The 24,884-nt window shown below is 39.1% G+C and overlaps 1 protein-coding gene across 1 annotated transcript in view; it reads right to left on the reverse strand.

The window, feature by feature from the left end:
* LRRC63 (leucine rich repeat containing 63) overlaps positions 1–24,884 on the reverse strand; it is a 64,326-nt gene that overhangs the window by 32,664 nt on the left and 6,778 nt on the right. The window contains exons 3-5 of the mRNA XM_011974582.1: positions 15,930–16,607; positions 15,385–15,453; positions 8,430–8,587 (exon numbers count right to left, since the gene is read on the reverse strand). Coding sequence (XP_011829972.1) covers positions 8,430–8,587; positions 15,385–15,453; positions 15,930–16,607 — 905 coding nt within the window. The remainder of the gene's footprint in view (positions 1–8,429; positions 8,588–15,384; positions 15,454–15,929; positions 16,608–24,884) is intronic.

The following is a 24,884-nucleotide window of genomic DNA, read 5'->3' on the forward strand; positions in this document are numbered from 1 at the left end:
TTTTTTTCCTCCCCTTCAACACTCTCTCCTAGCCTGCAGGGTTTCTGCTGAATAAGCTGCTAAAAGCTGTACTGGGGCTCTGTTGAATGTCATATGTTTCTTTATTGTTTGTGCTGCAAATATTCTTTCTCTTTGATTTTTGCTAATTTGATTATGATGTACCTTGGGAAATTCCTCCTGCATTGAATCTAATTGGTGACCTTTGAATTTCCTGTATTTGGGTGCTACTGGTTATCTCCAGATTTGGGAAAATCTCAGCCATTATTTCCTTAAATATGTTTTCTAGGTCTTTTTTTTTTTAATTTAGCTTTTATTTTAAGTTCAGGGATACACATGCAGATTTATTATATAGGAAAACTTGTGTCATGGAGGTTTCTTGTACAGATTATTTCATCACCCAAGTATTAAGCCTAGTACCCATTAGTTATTTTTTCTAACCCTCTCCCTCTTCCCACCCTCCACCTTCCAATAGGATCCAGTGCATGTTGTTCCCCTCTATGTGTCCGTGTGTACTCATTATTTAGCTCCCACTTATAAGTGAGAACATGCAATATTTGGTTTACTGTCCCTGAGTTAGTTTGCTAAGTATAATGGCCTCCAGCTCCATCCATGTTCCCACAAAAGACATGCTCTTGTTCTTTTTAATGGTAGCATAATATTCTATGATGTATATGTACCACATTTTCTTTATCCAGTCTATCATTGATGTGCATTTAGGTTGATTCCATGACTTTGTTATCACAAAGAGTGCTGCCATAAACACACGCATGTGTCTTTATAATAGAATAATTTATATTGGTTTGGGTATATACCCAGTAATGGGATGCTGGGTCAAATGGTATTTCTGTTTTTAGGTTTTAGAGGAATTGTCACACTGTCTTCCACAATGGTTGAACTAATTTACACTCCCACCAAGAGTGTATAAAAGTTCCTTTTTCTCCACAACCTCAACAGCATCTGTTATTTTTTTCGTTTTAGTAATAGCTATCCTGCCTGATGTGAGATGGTATCTTATTGTGACTTTGATTTGCATTTCTCTAATGATCAGTGATGTTGAGCTTTTTTTATGATTGTTGGTCACATGTATGTCTTCTTTTGGAGTGTCTGTTCATGGCCTTTGCCCACTTTTTAATGGGGTTGTTTGTTTTTCTCTTGCAAATTTGTTTAAGTTCCTTATAAATGCTGGATATTAGGCCTTTGTCAGATGCACAGTTTGCAAAATTTCTCTCCCATTCTGTAGGCTGTCTGTTCACTCTGTTGATAATTTTCGTTGTAATGCAGAAGCTCTTTAGTTTAATTAGACCCCATCTGTCAATTTTTGCTTTTGTTGCAATTGCTTTGGTGTCTATCATTAAATCTTTGCTCATTCCTATGCCCTAAATAGTATTGCCTAGGTTGTCCTCCAGGGTTTTTATAGTTTCGCATTTTACATTAAAGTCTTTAATATATCTTGAGTTAATTTTTGTATATGGTATATGCAAGGGGTCCAATTTCAATCTTCTGCATATGGCTAGCCAGTTATCCCAGCACCATTTATTGAATAGGGAATCCTTTCCCCATTGCTTGTTTTTGTCAGCTTTGTCAAAGATCATATAGTTGTAGGTATGCAGCCTTGTTTCTGGGTTCTCTATTCAGTTACATTGGTTTATGTGTTTGTTTATGTACCAGCCCCATGCTGTAGCCCTCTAGTATAGTTTGAAGGCAGGTAGCATGATGCCTCTAGCTTTTCTCTTTTTGCTTAGGTTTGCCTTGGCTAGTCAGGCTCTTTTTTGGTTCCATATGAATTTTATAATGGTTTTTTCTAGTTCTGTGAAGAATGTCACTGGTAGTTTAATAGGAATACCATTCAATCTATAAATTGCTTTTGTCAGTATGGCCATTTTATTAATATTGATTCTTCCTATCCATGAGCATGGAATGTTTTTCCATTTGCTTGTGTCATCTCTGATTCCTTTGAACTTTGTGTTTCATAGTTCTCCTTGTAGAGATCATTCACATCCTTGGTTAGCTGTATTCCTAAAGATCTTATTCTTTATGTGGCAATTGTGAATGAGACTGTGTTCCTGATTTGGCTCTTAGCTTGACTGTTGTTGGTGTATAAGAATGTCTGTGATTTTGGCACATTGATTTTGTAGTCTGAGATTTTGCTGAAGTTGTTTATCAGCTTAAGGAGCTTTGGGGCTGAGACTACGAGGTTTTCTACATATGGGATCATGCCATTTGCAAATAGGGATAGTTTAGCTTCCTCTCTTCCTATTTGGATGTTCTTTCTTTCTTTCTCTTGCCTGATTACCCTGGTCAGGATTTCCAATACTTTGTTGACTAGGAGTGTTGAGAGAGGGCATCCTTGGCTGGGTACAGTGGCTCACGCCTGTAATCCCAGCACTTTGGAAGGCCGAGGCGGGTGGATCATGAGGCCAGCAGATCAAGACTATCCTGGCTAACATGGTGAAACCTCGTCTCTACTAAAATTACAAAAAATTTAGATGGGTGTCATGGTGGGCGCATGTAGTCCCAGCTACTCGGGAGGCTAAGGCAGGAGAATGGCGTGAACCTGGGAGGTGGACCTTGCAGTGAGCCGAGATCGCACCACTGCACTCCAGCCTGGGTGATAGAGTGAGACTCCGTCTCAAAAAAAAAAAAAAAAAAAAAGAGAGAGAGAGAGAGAGAGAGGACATCCTTGACTTGTTCCAGTTTTTAAGGGGAATGCTTCCAACTTCTGCCCATTCCGTATGATGTTGGCTGTCGGTCTGTCATAGGTGGCTCTTATTATTTTGAGGTTGTTCCTTCAATACCTAGTTTATGGAGAGTGTTTAATATGTAGTGATGTTGAATTTTATTAAAAACCTTTTCTACATATATTGAGATAATCATATAGTTTTTGTTTTTAGTTCTGTTTGCGTGATGAATCACATGTATTGATTTGCATATGTTGAACCAATCTTGCATCCCAGGGATAAAGCCTACTTGATCATAGTAGATAAGCTTTTTGATGTGCTGCTGGATTCAGTTTGCTAGTATTTTGTTGAAGATTTTTGCATCAGTGTTCATCAAGAATATTGGCCTGAAGTTTTGTTGTTTTGTTGTTGTTGTTGTTGTTGTTGTCTCTGCCAGGTTTTGGCATCAGGATGATGCCGGCATCACTGAATTAGTTAGGGGGGAGCTCCTCCTCCTCAATTTTTTGGAATAGTTTCACCAGAAATGGTACAAGCTCTGCTTTGTACATCTGGTAGAATTCAGCTGTGAATCTGTGTGGCACTGGGCTTTTCTTGGTTGGTGGGCTATTTACTACTGATTCAGTTTTGGAGTTCATTATTGGTCTGTTCAGGGAATCAACTTCTTCCTGGTCCAGTCTTGGGAGGATGTATGTGTCTGGGAATTTATCCATCTCTTCTAGGTTTTCTACTTTGTGTGCAGAGAGGTGTCTGTAGTTGTTTCTGATGGTTATTTTTATTATTGTGGGGTCAGGAATAACTTCTCCTTTGTTATTTCTAATTGTATTTGGATTTTCTCTTCCTTCTTTATTAGTCTAGCTAGTGTCCTATATTACTAATTTTTTTTTTCCCCAAAAAATCAACTCCTGGATCTGCTGATCTTTTGAATTCTTTTTTGTGTCTCAGTTTTCTTTAGTTCAGCTCTGACTTTGGTTATTTCTTGTCTTCTGCTAGCTTTGGGGTTGGTTTACTTTTGCTTCTCTAGTTCTTTCAGTTTTAATGTTAGGTTACTAATTTAACATCTTTCTAACTTCCTGATGTTGACATTTAGTGCTATGAATTTCCTGCTTAACATTGCCTTAGCTGTGTACCAGAGATTCTAATATGCTGTATTTTTATTCTCATTAATTTCAAAGTACTTCTTTTCTACCTTAATTTCAGATTTACCCAAGAGTCATTCAGGAGTATGTCATTTAATTTTCATGTAACTGCATGGTATGAGTGATTTTAAAAGTCTTGACTTCTATTTTTATTGTACTGTGGTCCAAGATTGTGTTTGGTATAATTTTGGTTATTGATATGGTTTGCCTGTGTCCCCACCCAAATATCATCTTGAATTGTAGCTCCCATAATCCATGTGTCGTGGGAGGGATCTGGTGGGAGGTAAATGAATCATAGGGGTGAGTTTTTCTTGTGATGAAAATGAATAAGTCACGTGAGAGCTGATGGTTTTATAAAGGGCAGTTCCCCTGCACATGCTTGCTTGCCGTCATGTAAGACGTGTCGTTGCTTCTCCTTTGCCTTCTGCCATGATTGTGAGACCTCCCCAGCCATGTGGAACTGTTAGTCCATTAAACCTCTTTTTACTTATAAATTACCCAGTCTCGGGTATTTCTTCATAGCAGTATGACAATGTACTAATACAATTATTTTTCATTTGCTGAGACTTGTTTTGTGTTCGATTACATGGTTGATTTTAGAGTATGTGTCATGTGGAAATGGGAAGAATTCTGTTGTTTTAGGGGTAGAGTTCTGTAAAGGTCCAGATCCATTTTTGTCCAATGTTGAATATCTTTGTTAATTTTCTGCCTTGATGATTTGTCTAATGCTGTCAGTGGAGTGTTGATGTCTCCCACTATTCATTATGAGGGAACCTCAGTCTTTTTGTAGGAATCTAATAATTTGCTTTATGAATCTGGCTGCTCCTGTATTCGGTGCACATATATTTAGGATAGTTACGTCTTCTTGTTGAATTGAGCCCTTTAACATTATGTAATGCCTTTCTTTGTCTTTTTTGATCTTTGTTGGTTTAAAGCCTGTTTTGTCTGAAATTAGGGTTGCCTGAAATTAGGCCCATCTGGTCCTGGATTTTACTTTGGAAGTTTTTTGTTACTGACTTAATCTCATCACTTGTTAAATGTCTGCTCGGATTTTTATTTGTTCTTGAGTCTGTAATTTGTGTTTTTCTAGAAATGTTTCCATTTAATCTAGGTTATATTATTCATTAGTGTACAATCATTTAAAGTATTCTTTTACAATCCCCTTTATTTTTGTAAGGCCAGTTGTAATATTTCAATTTTCATGACTAATGTTAGTTATTTGTACATTCTCTCTCCCTTTTTTACTTAGTCTAGCTAAGGATTTATTTATTTTGTTGATCTTTACAAATAACCTACCTTTGTTTTCATTAATTTTCTCTACTGTTTTCCTATTCTCTATTTCATTTATCTCTGCTCTTATCATTATTGTTTTCTTCCTTCTGTTAGCTTTGGGTTTAGTTTGCTCTCTTTGTTCAAGTTTTTTAAAGTGTAAAGTTAAGTTCTTAATTTGAGATTTTTCTTCTCCACATACCCCTTCGCCATATGTACCTATAGCCTTCTCCCAACATTAACATCTTGTACAACATGTTGGTATATTTGTTACAATCAATGAACCTACACTGGCACATCATTATCAACCCAAGTCCATAGTTTACATTATAGTTCACACCTTGTGTTATATGTTCCATGGGTTTTCAAAATGCATAAGGAAATAGACTCACCATTACAGTATCATATGGAATCACTGCCCTAAAAATTACCCGTGCTTCTCCTATTCATCCTTTCTTCCCTTCTGCCACAACCCTGAAAACCGCAGATACTTTTACTGCCTTTACACTTTTGCCCTTTCCAGAATGTTTTGTCATTGTTGGTTTTGTTCGTTCCCTTCATTACAGCCTTCTTTGTATTTAATGAATTTTCTGTAGTGTGCCACATTAATTCCTCCCTCACTTCCCTTTGTGTATGTTTTAATATGGTTTTTTAGTAGTAGTTACTATGGGATTGCACTTGGCATCCTAAATTTACAACAATCTAGTTTAGATTGATACCAAATTAACTCTAATGGCACACAAAATCTCTGTTCCTATACAGCTTCATCTCCCTTCTGTTTTGTCACAAATTAAATCTTTAAACATTGTGAGTCCATTAATATACATTTATAATTATGTTTACACACTTGTCTTTTAAGTGATATAAGAAAGAAAAAGTAATACAAACTGATAACCAAAATAATACTGACTTTTATATTTACCTATGTAGTTACCTTCATCAGAATTCTTTATTTCTTTTTAAGACTTTGAGTTGCTGTCTAATGTTCTCTCACTGTAGCCTGAACAACTATCTAGCATTTCTTATAGGGCAGGTGTACTGGCAACAAATGCCCTCGGCTTCTGCTTATTGGGGAATGTCTTAATTACTCCTTTGTTTTTGAAGGATAGATTTTCTGGTTATAGACTTTTGGTTGACAGATTGCTTTTCTTTCAGCACTGTAAAGATGTCATCCCATTCCTTTCTTGCCTCCATAGTTTCTGGCAACAAAATGGCTGTGAATTTCATTGTAGAGCCCTTGTACATGACAAAACACTTCTTGCTTGCTGCTGTCAAGATTATCTCTTTGACTTTGGCTTTTGACAGTTAGATTATATGTCTCATTGTGGATCTCTTGGCAATTATCCTTCTTGGAGTTGATTGAGCTTCCTGGATGTATAGAGTTGTGCTTTTAATTAAATTTGGAATATTTGGCCATTATTTCTTCAAATATTTTTTCTGCCCTTTCCTCTCTTTCCTTTTTTCCAGAGACCCCATTAAATGTATGTTGGTATACTTGATGATGTTCCAGAGGTCCCTTAAGTTCTGTTCATTTTTCTTTATTTTTTTTCTTTCTGTTCTTCATACTTGATCATTTCAATTTACCTATTTTCTAGTTCTATAATTCTTTATTCTGCCTAATCAATATTTCTAGTATTGAAACTTTCTAGAGAAGTTTTCAGTTTGGCAATGTAGTTTCCAGCTCCTGAATTGTTTTTTTTTTTTCTTTTGTCATTTCCATCTCTTTATTGAAATCTCTGTTTACGCATTATTCTCCTTATTGAAATCTCTGTTCACACATTATTCTCTTTAGCTCTCTGTCCATAGTTTCATTTAGCAGTTTGAACATATTTAAGACAGTTTATTTGAAGTCCTTTTTCCAGTAAGTCCAATATCTGTGCTTCCTCAGAAGTAGTTTCTAATCCTTTAGTAGTTCATAAGCATGATGATTGGCTTTTTATGCTCATGAATAAAATATTCCTCCCTCAAGCGTTTTTATGACATTGGCACATTACCCATCTGATGTGAAAAAATAGAGCTTCTGTTAGTTTCTTCTGTGAACAAGCCATATTTTTTGGATATTCCATAATTTTTGTTAAAAACTGGAACTGGACGTCTTAATCATTATAATGTGTTAACTCTGGAAATCACATTTTTCTCTCTCTTTGGGGTTTGTTTTGTTGTTTTGCGTTCTATTTCTATTTTTATAGAATAGAAACAGATCAAATCTACTGCCTGATCAAATCTACTATTGAAATCTTCCAGTGAGGTTTTCATTTCAGTTATTGTATTTTTCAGCTCCAGAATTTCTGTAGGCTTGATATGAGCTATAGCTATTGAGTTGTTTAATAATTTTCTAAACTTTTTTTGTGAAGTCTGTATTCTTTGTCACATGCTTTCTTTAAAATCTCTGCTCTTTTAACTCAGGTTCAGTTATTGTTTTGACAGAGATTTCCTTACACAACAGAAGACAGAGAGAGGAGGAGAGAGAGAGAACTCCACCTTTTCAGATGGACTCTGTGCTAAGGCACTCCTTCAGTGCTTAGCCAGGCCATTTACAACCGCCTTTGCCTTTACTTCCTGCTTGTACTGCATTTAGAGGTCAGCCAGATGTGAAAGCTTAGGGCCTTCTCAGGTCTTTTCTAAGAATGTGTCTAGCCCCAGCCAAGCATTTGGCTTTCCAAATTTCCCAGTATATATGAATATTATTGTAATGCCCTAATTTTTCAAAGAAACTCTCTGTAGCTTTTCCTATTTTTACAAATTTTCTATGAGTTAGAACTTACCTCAAAATAAAACTTAAAATAAAAAAGCATAGATTTTGAGGCCAAAAGGTTCTGGGTTCAAACCCAAGCTCTACAACTTGCTTACTGTGTGATCTTATACAAGTTACTTTCATTAAGCCTCAGTGTTCTTGTCTGAGGATAAAGATTATAATACTTTACATAATTATGTATTAGGAGTAATGTGTACTTGCACGTAGTGGATACTTAACAAATGATAACTAATATTATTGCTATTGATGATATTGAGCTTGTGTTCAGTGAAAAGCCATCCTAGTACTAGATTTGTCACAGAGCCAAAGATTGCTAATAACTTAAAAATACAATAAATCTGAATTCAAATTCTCTCATGCTAAGTAATTTTAAAAAAGCACTGTGATTGACTTGAACCTCAGAATCTTTTTAAACTGAAGGCAAACTACGAATATAGGTTTTGAGATGCAATTTGAATGTGTTCCTAAGAAATCTCTATTGTAATAGGAAAATTCCCCTCAATACCATGGAAACTAATCTATATTGGGAAATCTAAAGCAAAAAGAATTGATAATACAGGAGGATACTGTCATTAAAAAGATCCAGCATACCTTCAGATTAAGTGCATTTCTTCCATATACTTGACAGTTTACTATGGCCAGGTTGGTCATGGCTGCTATTGTTTCATATCGTGTTGCTGCAACAGTCTTAAAACCTTCACCACGCACAATCTGTATCTCTGATTCTATTTTTTCAGTTTTGGTGAGACCTAAATAAACAAAACAAAACATAAAATTTAAATGTGTTATCACCTAGAATGAAAGTTAAGAGGTATGTATCTTATGAAAATATTGAGTTACCCTAAGGGCTTAAGTGCACACATCCTCTGGCAGGGATTCCCCATAGCCTTCATCTACCCCAAACTCAGCTCTGTTTGCCAAATTGGGTGTTGTTTTGTTTTGTAATTTTAGGTGCACCATTATCTTCCCCAAAGTAAACCATATGCTCATAGATTTCTATCTGGATAATTTAGTTTCCATCAATATCAGTCTTTGCATACTATGTGTAAAAATATTTTCTTAAAATTTACTATGAATTACATGAAGAACTTCTTGGCTCATAAAATTAATAGGCAACATCATGTAAGAATACCTCAGCAAGACATCAGCCTCACTTTTTCCTTAGTATCACTTTGATGTACAATTCAAATGCCCTATGTAATTAAACTCTTCCTTTAGCTGGTAGATCCCCCATAGGAGAAAAACAGACATCTCAGGAGTAAGCCAAAGAAAGACCATCTAAATTTAAATTTACTTTATTATGGCCCTATGGGTTTCACCTTCCATCAAAAATGTCCCATGCAAGTATACACCAAATGTGGCAGGAAAGTATTTTAACATTTTATATAATATATTTTACTTTTGCAGCCAGTATTGCTGCATTGTTTGCAGAAGCATATTTTATAATGTCAGTAATTCTTATGTTACTGCTTCGATGAGAGAAAATAAGCATCCTAGAATGAAGAAAACAAAAAAAGGTTTTTAATTTCTAAAATAGAACCTCTGTGCCCATTTCAGATCAAGAGATGTGAAAGCTTGAATAAAGAAAGATATATAATGTAATATAGAGATACCTTGGCTTGGGAGAAAGAATGGAGCAAGAAGGGAAAGAGAGTGAGTTAAGACATAAGTCTGTGGCCTGCTCCCTGCTCTAAGCCCACGCAGTCGGTTGTTGAGTAGAAATGAGGAAGATGGAGATGAAGAGGAGGTGATCTCTCAAGAATCTGGGGATTCTTAAATTTTCTAAGAAGGAAACCACCAGAGAAGAAACTCAATAAAGCAAATAATGGCAGCATGACATGGAAGAGACCTGGAAGTTAATTGACATCATAGACATGGTTGGAGTGTTCTGCTGTATATAACCTTTTACTAAATGCAGCTATTTGAATTGTTAATTTGGTATATTATTTTTATTGTTCTAGAATTTTATTTGACTCATTTTAAAAAACAAAAATACCAGTTCTGTGGTAAAATTCTCCAATGATCTCTTTGCTTTCTTGGACATAGTAATCATAGTTACTTTTAAATCCATTTGAAACTCTAATATCTGAATCAAATATAGGCGTGTTTTATTGCCTGTTTCTTTCTACTGTTTTTCAGATATTTTGTTTTATTTTTAGAATGTGTTGTAATTTTTTAAATTTAATGCTGGACTTCAAAGATGAACTATTTTAAGAAGTCTGGATAATATGCCCTCTCTCTCTTTCTTTCTCTTCCTCTCAACATGTTAGGTTTTCCTTGATTAGGCAGAAAACACCATTATCAAGGATTGGTTTGAGCTTTGTTAGGGCTCGGCTATTTTAGTTTTGTCTTCTTTCCTACAACATCATCTTTATTCCTAAGGTATGGAATTTCAACTGAAATTCCAATGTGTTTACAAAGGCCCCAACACTTCGGCAGAGCTTGAACTCTATTATCCATCTTTTGTGCAATCACAAAACTCTATGATCAATTTCTTATCGTCTCAGCTGATGTTTTCTACTGTGTTTCTTGGAATCTTGTTCTATATATTCATAGCTTGGAAATCAGCTAGCACCCTTGAGGGAGTTTGTATGCAGATTTTTTTTTAGGAGACGGTGATATAGTTTGTATGTTGTCCTCTTTAAATCTCATGTTGAAATGTAAACCCCAATGTTGGATATGGGTCACGGAGGGAGGTGTTTGGGTCATGGTGGCAGATCTCCTATGGCTTGGTGCTGTCCTTGTGGTAGTGAGTGGAATTCTGATCTTGTTTAAAAGTGTGTGGCAGGCCGGGCGCGGTGGCTCACGCTTGTAATACCAGCACTTTGGGAGGCCGAGGCCGGCGGATCACGAGGTCAGGAGGTCGAGACCATCCTGGCTAACAAGGTGAAACCCTGTCTCTACTGAAAATACAAAAAATTAGCTGGGCGTGGTGGTGGGTGCCTGTAGTCCCAGCTACTCTGGAGGCTGAGGCAGGAGAATGGCGTGAATCCAGGAGGCCGAGCTTACAGTGAGCCGAGATCGCGCCACTGCACTCCAGCCTGGGCGACACAGCAAAGCTCTGTCTCAAAATAAATAAATAAATAAATAAATAAATAAATAAATAAATAAATAAAGAAGTGTGTGGCAGGCCAGGTGCGGTGGCTCACATCTATAATCCCAGCACTTTGGGAGGCCAAGGAGGATCACTAGAGGTCAGAAGTTTGAGACCAATCTGGTCAACATGGTGAAACCCTGTCTCTATGAAAAATACAAAAACTAGCTATGCCTGCAATCCCAGTTACTCAGGAGGCTGAGACAGGAGAATCACTTGAACCTGGAAGGCAGAGACTGCAGTGAGCTGAGATTGTGCCACTGCACTCTGGCCTGGGCAACAGAGTAAGACTCTGTCTTTAAAAAAAAAAGTGTGTGGCACCTCCTCCTTCACTCTTTCTTGCTTCTGCTTTTGCAGTGTGATATACCTGCTCTTGTTTTGCCTTCTGCCATGAGTAAAAGCCCACTGAGGCCTCCCCAAAAGCTATACAACCATAACTATGCTTGTATAGCCTTCAGAACTGTAAACCAATTACACTTCTTTTCTCTACACATTACTCAGTCTTGGGTTTTTCTTTGTAGTAATGCAAGAACAAACTAACACATAAAATTGGTACTGAGGAGAAGGGCATTGCTATGAAGATACATAAAAATGTGGAACCCACTTTGGAACCAGGTAACAGGCAGAGGTTGGAAGAGTTTCTAAGGCTCAGAAGAAGACAGGATGATGAGGGAAAGTTTGGAACTTCTCAGAGACTGGGTAAACAGCGTGACCAAAATGCTGATATTTATATTGACAGTGAAGGCCAGGCTGCCAAGGTCTCAGATTGAAATGAGGACCTTATTTGGAACTGGAGCAAAAGTTACTCATGTTACGCCTTAGCAAAGAGCTTGGCTAAATTCTATTCATGCCCTAAAGATCTGTGGAAGTCTGAACTTCAGAGTGATGACTTGGTATCTGATAGAAGAAATTTCTAAGCAGCAAAGCATTCAGGATTTGGCCTGGCTGCTTGTAACAGCCTATGATCAGATGTGGGAGCAAAGCAATGACAAAGTTGAAATTTATATTCAAAAGGGAAGCAGCCTGTAAAAGTTTGGAAAATTTGCAGCCTGGCCATATAGCATGGAAAGAAAAAGCTTTGGGAGAAAAAAGCTTTGGAAAGAAAAAGCAGGCTATAGAGTAACCACTTGCTAGAGAGATCTGCATAACTAAAAAGGATCCAAGTAAGAATAGCCAAGAAAATGGGAACAAGGCCTCAAAGACATTTCAGAGACCACTGTGGCAGCCCCTCCCATCACAGACGCAGAGGACCAAGAGGACTGAATAGTTTCGGGGGCCAGGCCCAGGGCACCACTGCCCTGTGCCACCTGAGGGGGCTGCTCCTTGTGTCTTGGCCATTCTGACCCCAGCCTCAGCTCAAAGGACCCTAGATACTGCTTAGGCCGCTGCTTTGGAGAGTGCAAGCTGTAAGCCTTGGTGGCTTCCACATGGTGTTAGGCCTCAAAACCTGCAGAATGCAAGAGTGAAGGAGGTTTGGCAGCCTGCACCTACATTTCAGAGGATGTATAAGAAAGCCTGGGTGCTCAGGTAGAAGCCTGTCACAGCGGTGGAGCCTTCACCGAGAACCTCTATTAGGACAGGATGGGGGAAATGTGGGGTTGGAGCCCCCACACAAATACCCCACTGAGGCATTGCCTAGTGGAGCTGTGGGAAGTGGGCAGCCACCCTCCAGACCCCAGAATGGTAGCACTGCATGCAGCTTAAATCGTGAGGCTGGAAAAGCCACAAGTACTCAACTCCAACTCATGAGAGCAGCCACAGGAGCTGTACCCTGCAAAGCCACATGGGTGGAGCTGGGAAAGGCCTTGGGAGTCCACCCCTTGCACCAGTGTGCCCTGGATGTGGAACATCCAGTCAAATATTATTTTAGAACTTTAAGATATAATGTCTGCCCAGCTGGGTTTCAGATCTGTATACTTTCTACATTTTCATTTTCTGTTATAGGAATTTCTAGAAAAAAGAAAAAAACTGGGATGAGTTTGGATATGTGTAAAAATTCATTTGAGGGTCTTATGACTTCAGTATAATCGTTCATCATTTAATGGATTGCAATTATCCATGAAAATGAATAGGGTCTGTAGCCCCTTTCTTTTTGCCAATTTCTCCCTTTTCGAATGGGAATGTTTACCCAATGCTGGTATCCCTCCCCCCATTGTATCTTGGAAGTAAATAACTTGTTTTAATGTTACCGGCTTGGAAATAAATAACTTGTTTTAATTTTATAGGCTTCTAAGTGGAAGGGTGTGATGGTTAATACTGTCAATTTGATTGAAGGATGCAAAGTGTTGTTTCTGGGTGTATCTGGGTGTTTCTGGGTGTTGCCAGAAGAGATTAACATCTGAGTCAGTGGACTAGGAAAGGAAGACCCGCCCTCAAGAAGACCCACCCACAATGTGGGTACCACTCCACATTGTGGGATGTGTGTACCACATTGGATGTACGTACCATCCAATCAGCTGTCAGCACAGCTAGACAAAGCAGGCAGAAGGTAGAAGAAGCTGACTTGTTGAGTCTTCTGGCCTTCATCTTTCTCCCATGCTGGATGCTTCCTGCCCTAGAACATCAGACTTCAAGTTCTTTGGCTTTTAGGCTCTTGGACCTACACCAATGGTTTGCCTGGGGCTCTCAGGCCTTTAGCCATAGACTGAAGGCTACACAGTCGGCTTCCCTACTTTTGAGGTTATGGGATTCAGACTGAGTCACTACTGGCTTCCTTACTCCTCAATTAGCAGACGGTCTATTGTGGTACCTTACCTTGTGATGGTGTAAGTCAATTCTCGTTAATAAACTCCCTTTCATATATACATATATCCTATTAGTTCTGTCCCTCTAGAGAAACCAAACTAATACAAAGGGACATGCCTTGTCTCACATGAGACTTTGTACTTTTGAATGAAGCTGAAATGAATTGAGACTTTTGGGGAACTATTGGCAGGGGACGATTTTATTTTGCAATGTGAGAAGAACATGATATTTGAGAGGCCAGAGGTGGAGTGATATAGTTTGGATGTTGTCCCCTCTAAATCTCATATTGAAATGTAACTCCCAGTGTTGAACATGGGGCCTGGTGGGAGGTGTCTGGTTTATGGGAGTGGATCCCTCATGGCTTTGTGCTGCCCTTATGATAGTGAGTTCTTATAAGATCTGGCTGTTTTAAAGTGTGTGGCACCTGTACCTCACACCACTCTCTCTCTTGCTCCCACTCTCATCATGTGATGTTCAAGCTCCCACTTTGCTGTATACCATGAGTAAAAGCTCCCTGAGGCCCTAACCAGCGGCAGATACCAGCACCACACTTCTTGTATGGTCTGCAGAACTGTGAGCCAATTAAATCTCTTTTCCCTATAAATTATCCAGTCTCAGGTATTTCTTTATAGCAATGCAAGAATGGCCTAACACAGACTGAGTCTCACTATGTTACCCAGGTGGGCCTCGAACTCCTAGGCTAAAGTGATACTCCACCTCAGCCTCTCAAGAACTGAGACTACAGCTGCGCTCCACTGTGCCCAGCTTGTATGCAGATTTTTTGATTCACCTTCCTTCAATTCTTTCCTCGCCAAGATTTTCTCCCTCAAGTCCCAAGTATATTGGCTGCTCTGAAGTCTGACTGCTAGCTCCTCAATCCACTAAAACCACCACATTCTACTTGTAATCCATTCTCCCACACCACAAACACCCTCAGGCAAAAGGCAAGGCAAAGGTAGAGAGAGCTTCCCTTCTTTCAGGAATTGTAACATCCACATTGGTTACTGTCCAGCTCTACTCAAGTCACACCCACATTTGTAACTGTGCAGTTCCTTCAATGGCGACTTTATATATTTTTGGCAGCTTTAATAGTCGACTTTGGTAAGCTTAGTCCAATACAAACTACTTAGTAATGGAAAAAACCTAGAAGTCACCAGGTTATTTAAAAATGTGTCCAATAATTCTAATACCAAATAATCCTGTGGCTATGTTTCTACTCTTTATTGTTTCTGCTAGTTTTCATTCATTTTGTCTTTCTCTTTGTGTGCCTGGTAATTGTGAATTATTTACCACACACTATATTTGAGAGATTGTTTGTAGACATAATGTAAATCTAGGATGGTGTAATCTTTCTTCAAAGATATTTTTCATTTTCATTTGTTTCTTCTAAGTAACTAAGGTCAAAGCACTTATAACAGTGCCTGGCACATGGCAAATAGTTAATTCATATTTTTGTATGTCTGTTCACCCCACCCAGATTAAGAGTACATCAGCTTTTATATTCTCAACATCAATATGTTTGGTTCATAGTCAATATATTAAAAATAGCTGCTCCATAAATGACTTAGGGATCCGAAAATGAAGTAAGACATATGTGTGTTATGCATGTGTGACTCACACACATAAACACACAAAATCATTCATAATTTTTTAAAGATATAATCTTATATACAGTTTCTAAAAGAATTGCATAAATCTAGCATTTACCTTCAGGTGGTCTTGGTAGGATTTGCTTTGGGACACTTTCTACATTTTCATGTTCTGCTACAAGAGTTTCTAGAAAAATGAAAAACAAATGGGATGACTTTGGATACATGTAAAAATTCATTTGAGGGTTTTATGACTTCAATATAATTGTTCATCATTTAATGAATTCCAATTATCCACGAAAATGTATTCATGAAGGCATCTATCAGCACTGGCATTCTACTTCTGGAGTTCATCTAGATCACCTTTTGAATGATTGTGTATTCTCACTGCTTCTGCATATTAGCTTTTCTGATCCTTTGAATTCCCTTGTTGGTTCCCATCATCACCATCAGAATGGAGTACCCAGTCTGGCCTTGGCAGATCTGCAAGGTCAGGACTTCTGTTATTGCCCTATGGCTCAAGTATTACATGTATAGATAAAAGGTGATTCCATCCTCCCACTCTGCAAACTCAAACGGGGAGGGGTACCATTAGCTTGCACGTCTTCTCTCCCCTTTGCTCTACTTGACTCTGTAATTACACCATGTTCAGATCGTATTTACCTATCACAGACTGCCCGTGAGGTTTTCTTGGTAAAATTGGTGTTGGCAAGGAAACAAAACCTGGAAATTGAGTAACTTTTAGTGTCAATGTAGCAGTTGGTTTAAAATGTTCAGGCCACTGTCCTTCTGGTTTCACAGATACAGTTGTAGGTAGAGGGCTTGGCACTCTTGCACTTACATCTCTCGAGATGTGCTGATAAGTATCGCCTGGACTCTCCAGTAAAGGTTGATGCTCAGGGTGCACATTCTCAAGTTTGTGAGTGATAACTAAGCCAGGAGTACTTCCAGGTTTGGAAAACTTGGAAGAAAGAATTAAAATGTTTTCTAGCTTTTTTTCAGTATAAACATCTTTCATAGTTTTCAACTTTCTGGAACTTTCCATTTTGTTTGTTTGTTTCCCAAAAATTCGAGTAGAAGCTGAATGACAACGTGGAAAAAATATGGAACCAGTAGCAGTATCTGGAATCTGCTCATAGACATGCTTAGTAGGTTTTTGGGATGATGAAATTGCAGTCACTCTTTCTTGTACACAATGACCAAAAAAGATATTTTGGATATTGATAGGTGTTAATGCTTGACTTCTTAAAACATCAGGAAAATGAGTTTTATCCGTTTTAATGGAAGTGGTTTCATCTTCAGTGAACGTTACGTGTAGTGACCCAGTTTTACCAGTTTTGGCTAAACCAAAAGAAAAAAAGAAAAATTAAATTATATTTATCAATGTGTCACAGACAAAATATCTTAGCATTCACAACTTTTCTTTACCTACTCACCCCTTTCTCACCTTCTAAAAATGTTTCTGTATATACTTGCTCAGCTACCAGGATGTGTGTTGACATGACTGGTATAAAGTTTGAGTGAGCAACTGGAGAAGTGAAAAGGCTAAATTGTATTAGATTTTTAAAGGGTAGAGAACTATCCTTGGAAGAACAGAATTGGCAGAGAGAAGGGAAGATATAAGCTCCAATAATAGACTAGATTTTTGAGAGTTTATCACTAAAACTCTGGCAATAGGGATGGATACAATTGATGAAGTTTTGCTATTTATCATACATCATTAGCTCTCCCTCATTTGAAATTTTCTTGACCAAAGATTTACATTTCTTTTAAATGCCAGACGTCAGACCAATGTGTCTTTTGAAGATGGTAACAATCTGATAGTGGTTACAGGTGCCATAAGCTCATTTAGATTATAACAACAAGTATTCTTTTCTATCTCATGTCCAGAAAATGCACTGAGCTTGCATTCTTAGGCAGGAATCATATATGCCTTTTCTTTCCTATGCAACAGAATGTGAAATGACATTTTTCTGTTCCCTCAGCTGAGTGCAATAAATGATGAGGATCTGTACATTCAAATGAGGAGATAATAGATTCATTAAGGCAAAATTTGCCAAGGGGTGGCCAAAATAAGTCCTTCAGCACTTCACCCTTCACCCATCTGTTGTCTATATGGGACGGCTGGAGACTGATCTGAGTTTGGAGAGAGTATCTCCTCTGAACAGAGCTATTGGAGTTGTATGCATTTCCCTGATTTTTCCCTCCCCATTGAGGGTGTAGGAGGGATGATGTCCCCTATCTCAAACCAAGTGAGGGGGACTTTTTATAAATAAGAGGAATATATACCACAAGGAGAAAGTAACATCTCACTCTTCCCCTATCCACCTCCCCCACTGATACTTGCAGAACAGCAAAATGTATTGGTTTATCCATTGCTGTTTCCTGATCAGAGTAATATAAGGGAATCATTTTAACTACTTGACTTGTATCTCCTGACATTTCCGTGGGGTACAAGACTGATGCTGATTCTCACTTTAATTATTAACTTTTTAACAACATAACTCTTCCCCACACCTTGCCCCACTTATGGAGGAACCAAAAACTATAATATGAGTTGAAAAAGAGAGTAGGGCCAGGCACAGTAGTTCATGCCTGTAATCCCAGCACTTTGGTATGCTGAGATAGTAAGATCACCTGAGGCCAGGAGTTCAAGATCAGCCTGGGCAACATAGCAATACTCCTATCCCTGCAAAAAAAAAAAAAAAAAAAAAAAAAAAAAAAAAAATTAGTCAAGTGTGGCAGCATGCTCCTGTAGTCCCAGATACTTAGAAGGCTGAGGTGGGAGGGTACCACGAGCCCAGGAGACTGAGGCTACAGTGAGCCATGATTGCACCACTGCACTCCAGCTTGGGATACGGAGCGAGACCTTGTCTAAAAGAAAAAAAAGAAAAGAAAAAGGAAAAATGAAAAGAATAGAAAAAGAGAGTAAAAAAATGGGGTGGAAGAACTGATCAGGCCCCTCCTTCCCTTGGCTTGTGTAAGAATTAGCAGGCCTAGGTTGAGCTGGGAGAAGGGACACAGTCTGATTATATACTATATGGAAGTACTAATTTAGATGAAACAAGTAATTTAATATCTGAAAATGAATAGAGCTAATTGACAAAACTGACTAGAAATGCTTTTAGAGAGATACATGTGCCACGTGAGTTTGAAGGACAGTAGTAAGAAAATAATGTTTGCTTCCCACTTAAGTGGAACTAATTGAAGGTAACCGATTCAATGAAATAGCTACACCACTGTATTTAAGTTCATTTTCTCTCTATTAAAACAAAACACATTAACACAGCAAACACTTCAATAGACTCCAGAACTCCTTCCAACTACCACCATCTCACCATATTTATCCTTCCCTTTAATGGCAAACTGAAGTAATTTATACTCATTAGTTTGATTTCCTCTCCCACTGGAAGAAGAGTCTCTGTACTCAGGCTCATACATAGAGAACAGGACATCTCCTCCTCCTCCACACACCCACTTCTGCTGCTGCTGCTGAAGGCTGGGGCAGGTGATCCAGAGACCGGCCTGACTGAGGTTCTAAGTAGTGACTACAACCTCACAGTGTAACATGGCCTGCATGCCTGGGATCTGGAGTGAAAGCAAGGTTCTTCCTCCCTGACACATGGCACTATAGCACTGCTGCTGCAGAGAGCAGAAGAACCTGAGAACAGCATGTCTGGAGCTGTGGGTGGTGACCCATAGCACAGCCACCACCAACATGAGCCCATACCATGCAGGACCCAGGGGATCATTCCACCACCTCTACTGCCATGACCCACAGCACAATTGTTTCCCAGGACATGAGAATCTGTTCAGTGACCTAGCCCACTGCTGCCACTACCAGCAGCCATGCAAGCCACCTAGGGCCCAGGAACTGGCCCACCAGTAACCACCAACACAGGTGCCAGCATACACCACTCTGGGACACAAAGATAGGTAGAGTCAGCCTACCCTTGGGGCCTGTCCCCAGCACAACTTCACCACAGCCTTCACTAATAATTGCAGCCTAATCCTCTAAGGAAATCACAGAAAGCACTAATGCTATTTACAGCCAAAGAAATCATACAGAGACTACACTACTACATGCACCCAGAATCAAAGTCAAAGTGCCTTACCCTACCAACACCACAGATACATCTTCAGAAAAAAAGTCCTACCCTATGGAAGTGAATTAAAAATAGGAAGATGCGACTGTTACACCAGATACACAGATATCAACATAAAGACACAGAAAACATCAAAATACAATGAAATATGTATTATTTCCCTTTAATATGAAATATGAATTATTGTTTTCCAAAGGAAACAATATTTCCAAAGGAAATTGTTTTCCTTTGGAAAACAATAATTCTCCAGCAATAGATCTTAATCAAAAAGAAGTTGCTGAAATCCCAGAAAAATAATTCAAAATTTCAATTTTAAAGAAGCTCAGTTAGATACAAGAGAATTCCGGAAAATACAAAGAATTCAGAAGAATAATTCAGGACATGAATGAGAAATCTACCAAAGAGATAGATAGATATTTTTAAGAAAGACCCAAATAGAAATTCTGGAGCTGAAGAATTGATTGAAGAAAATATAAAATATATTTGAAAGCTCCAATAATAGACTAGATCAGGCAGAAGAAAGAATCTCAGAACTTGATGACACATCTTTTGAAATAATCCAGTCAGACAAAAATAAAGAAAAAGAACCTAAAAGAATCCACAAAGACTTTGTGACATTTGGGACAACATAATATGATCAAATATTCAAATTATTGGCATCCCGGGGCAAAGAGACAAAGGAAGGACTATAAAACCTATATAATTAAATAATAGAAGAAAACTTCCCAAGTCTAGCAAGAATTGTAGACGTTCACATTCAGATATAGGAACTTCAGCAATCCCTAGGCAAACACTGCAAAAATGTCTTCCCCACGGCACATTATAGTGAGACTGCCTAAAGTCAAAGATAAAAAGCATACCCTTTAAAAAGCAAGAGAAAAGCATCTAGTCACCAATAAAGAAACCCCATCAGACTAACTAACAGTGGATTTCTGTGGGATTTTTTTGTTGTTGTTGTTGTTGTTGTTGTTTTGTTTTTGTTTTTGAGACAAGGTCTTGCTCTGTCACCCAGGCTGGAGTGCAGTGGCACAATCTCGGCTCACTGCAACCTCAGCCTCCCCATATTCAAGCGATTCTCCTGCCTCAGCCTCCCGAGTAGCTGGGATTACAGACCCACACCACCATGCCCAGCTAATTTCTGTATTTTTTTTTCAGTAGAGACGGGGTTTCACTATGTTGGCCTGGCTGGTCTCAAACTCCTGACCTTGTGATCCACCCACCTCGGCCTCCCAAAGTTCTGGGATTACAGGCGTGAGCCACTGTACCTGGTCTTAACAGTGGATTTCTTAGCAGAAACTTTACAGGCTAGAAGAGAATGAGGTGATATATTCAAAGCACTGAAATTAAAAACAAACAAACAAACAAAAAAAAAAACTGTCAGCCAAGAAGAGTCTATCCAGCAAAATTATCCTTCATAGATGGAGGAAAAATAAAGTCTTTCCCAGAAAAGCAAATGCTGAGGGAATTTGCTACAACCAAGAGAGACCCTATGAGAAATGCTCAATGGAACAGAATACAGAACCCTGAAATAAAGTCACATACTTACAGCCAACTGATCTTCAGCAACACTGACAAGAACACTGGGGAAAGGACACCCTCTTTAATAAATAGTGTTAGGAAAATTGGACAGCCATATTCAAAAGAATGAAACTGGATCCCTATCTCTTACCATATACAACATATAACTCAAAATGGATTACAGAGTTAAACTTAAGACCCAGAACTATAAAATTACTACAAGAAAACCTAGGTAAAACCCTCCTAGACACTGGTTTAGGAAAATAATTTATGACTAAGACCTTGTTGAGTGGGAGAAAATATTTGCAAATTATCCATACAACAAGGGACTAATATCTAGAATATACAAGGACCTCAAACAACTCAACAGAAAAAAAAAATCCTCCTAGAAAACAAAAAATCCCCTTAGGCATGACATGAATAGACATTTCTGAAAAGAAGACATACAAATGGCCAACACTTATATTTAAAAATGCTCAACATCACTAATGATTAGAGAAATACAAATTAAACCATAACGAGATATTATCTTACCCTAGTTAGAATGGCTGTTATTAAAAAGATAAAAAATAACAGATGTTAGTGAGGATGCAGAGAAAAAGAAACCCTGAAGGTATGTGTTCTCATCAGCTGTTCACTATACACCTGACAACCTTCCACTCTGAGTACAATATCAGCCTGGCCATTCCATGTTGCTCTAGGGGTCTGCTTTGGCAACTCCCAACAAATAAACTATATTGAAAACATCCAAGGCCTGAGATGGGTTCTGGAAATCTTCAGTCCTCCACAATCATTCACACCAATGTCCCTTTCTTTCTTCCAATAGACCCCAACTCCCCAGCAGCAATGGGTTAACCTCTGCTGACTCAGAACCAAGTCTTGAACTTGAAGACAAAATTTGAACTTTGATCAATATGGCACTTGAGAGACAGCAAAATATCACAGTCCCATATACTTATGAACCCCTCTCTTCAAACCCAATGTCATGAAAACAAAACAGGAAAATAAAAATTTAAAAAAGGTTTTCCCCTGATCATCACTGCCATCGTCCTAGTCTTCAGAGTTAATTTCCCATTGGTTTTCTGATATTGGCATACCATGTTTTCACTGAATTATCAGAATCGGTATTAATTCAGATTTCCTAGTTTGGCATATAAAAATCTAAGTGAACAGGAACTGCTTTACGCCACCTTTTTGTGAGACGACTCGTTACTTTCCAATATGAAGCCTTAGTTACTGCAATTATTTCTGACAACCAAAAAGGCCTAATTGCTCATATACGACTTCATTTCACATGTCTATCACGCTATGTGGAATATCTTATCAACCAGTTCAAATCATTTTTTACTTTCAAAGTCTACCTTAAACCCTGTGCAATCCATCCTTCTTTGATAATACAACACATATTTATCATTCTCATCAATTCATTCAATGAACATTTAACATCTACCATGTGTCAGCTGTACACATAGTGCTGGGGGTACAATGATACAACACAAACCTTACTACCAACAGATATCTCACAATTTAGTATAGAAACTAGGCAGGTAAACAGTTATAATAAGTGGTTCGTAGGGGTAAATATGGAATACTATGAGAGAAAAGAAAAAGGCAGTCTTATTGGGTGGAGAAGCGATGCTTAAAGAACTTTTCCCAACATGTAGGGTGAGCCAAAGCAGGGTGTGGTGTTGCCGCACCTGGGAAGCACAAGGGGTCTGGGAACTCCCTACCCTAGTCAAGGGAAGTCATGAGGGACTGTGCCGTGAGGAACGGTGCACTGTAACCCAGATACTACGCTTTTCCCATCATCTTCACAATCCCTAGACCAGGAGATGCCCTCAGGTGCCTATGCCACCAGGGCCCTGGGTTTCAAGCACAAAACTGAGTGGCCATTTGGGTAGACATCGAGCTAGCTGCAGAAGTTTTTTTTTTTTTTTTTTTATAACCCAGTGGTGCCTGGAATACCAGTGAGACAGAACAGTTCACTCCCCTGGAAAGGGGCCTGAAGCCAGGGACCAAGTGGTCTAGGTCAGTGAACCCAACCCCCACAGAGCCGGGCAAGCTAAAATCCACTGGCTTGAAATTCTCACTGCCAGCACAGCAGTCTGAAGTCAACCTGGGACACTTAAGCTTGGTGGGGGGAGGGGCATCTATCATTACTGAGGCTTAAGCAGGCAGTTCCCCGCCCCCACCCCTGCACAGTGTATACAAAGCCACCAGGAAGTTCAAACTGGGTGGAGCCCACTGCAGCTCAGCAAAACTGCTGTAGCCAGACTTCCTCTCTAGATTCGTCCTCTCTGGGCAGGGCATTTCTGAAAGAAAGGCAGCAGCCCCAGTCAGGGCCTTATAGAGAAAACTCCTATCTCCCTGGGACACAGCACCTGGGGAAAGGGGCAGCTGTAGGTGCAGCTTCAGCCAACTTAAACGTTCCTGCCTGCCAGGTCTAAAGAGAGCAGCAAAGCTCCCAGCACAGTGCTTGAGCTCTGCTAAGGGGGACAGACTGCCTCCTCAAGTGGGTCCCTGACCCCCATGCCTCATGACTGGGAGACACCTCCCAGCAGGGGTTGACAGACATCTCACACAGGAGAGATCCGGCTGGCATTTGGCGGGTGCCCCTCTGGAACAAAGTTTCCAGTGGAAGGAGCAGGCAGCAATCTTTGCTCTTCTGCAGCCTCCACTGGTGATACCCAGGCAAACAGTGTCTGGAGTGGCCCTCCAGCAAACTCCAGCAGACCTGCAGCAGAGGGGCCAGACTGATGGAAGGAAAAAATAACAAACAGAAAGGAATAGCATCAACATCAACAAAAAGGAGGTCCACACAGAAACCCCATCCGAAAGTGACCAGCATCAAAGACCAAAGGTAGATAAATCCACGAAGATGAGGAAGAACAGCACAAAAAGGCTGAAAATTCCAAAAACCAGAATGCCTCTTCTCCTCCAAAGGATCACAACTTCTTGCTAGCAAGGGAATAAAACTGGATGGAGAATGAGTTTGATGAATTGACAGAAGTAGGCTTCAGAAGGTGGATAATAATAAACTCCTCTGAGCTAAAGGAACATGATCTAACCCAATGCAAGGAAACTAAGAACTTTGAAAAAAGGTTAGACGAATTGCTAACCAGAATAACCAGTTTAGAGAAGAACATAAATGGAGTGATGGAGCTGAAAATCACAGCACAAGAACTTCGTGAAGCATATACAAGTATCAAAAGTCAAATCGATCAAGCGGAAGAAAGGATATCAGAGATTGAAGACCAACTTAATGAAATCAAGCGTGAAGACATGATTAGAGAAAAAAGAACAAAAAGGAATGAACAAAGCCTCCAAGAAATATGGGATTATGTGAAAAGACCAAACCTACATTTGATTGGTATACTGAAAGAGACAAGGAGGATGGAACCAAGTTGGAAAACACTCTTCAGGATATTATCCAGGAGAACTTCCCCAATCTAGCAAGACAGGCCAACATTCAAATTCAGGAAAGACAGAGAACATAACAAAGATACTTCTCAAGAAGGGCAATCCAAAGACCCATAATTGTCAGACTCACCAAGGTTGAAATGAAAGAAAAAATGTTAAGGGCAGCCAGAGAGAAAGGTCAGATTACCCACAAATGGAAGCCCATCAGACTAACAGTGGATCTCTCTGCAGAAACACTACAGGCCAGAATAGACTGGGGGCCAGTATTTGACATTCTTAAAGAAAAGAATTTTCAACCCAGAATTTCATATCCAGCCAAACTAAGCTTCATAAGCGAAGGAGAAATGAAATCCATTACAGACAAGCAAATACTGAGGGATTTTGTCACCACCAGGCCTGCCTTACAAGAGCTCCTGAAGGAAACACCAAATATGGAAAGTAAAAACTGGTACCAGCCACTGCAAAAACATACCAAATTGTAAAGACCATCAACACTATGAAGAAACTGCATCAACTAAAGGGCAAAATAACCAGCTAGCTTCATAATAACAGGATCAAATTCACATATAATGAT

This window comes from Mandrillus leucophaeus, unplaced genomic scaffold (assembly GCF_000951045.1).
Source record: "Mandrillus leucophaeus isolate KB7577 unplaced genomic scaffold, Mleu.le_1.0 Scaffold147, whole genome shotgun sequence".
Lineage (NCBI taxonomy): Eukaryota > Metazoa > Chordata > Mammalia > Primates > Cercopithecidae > Mandrillus > Mandrillus leucophaeus.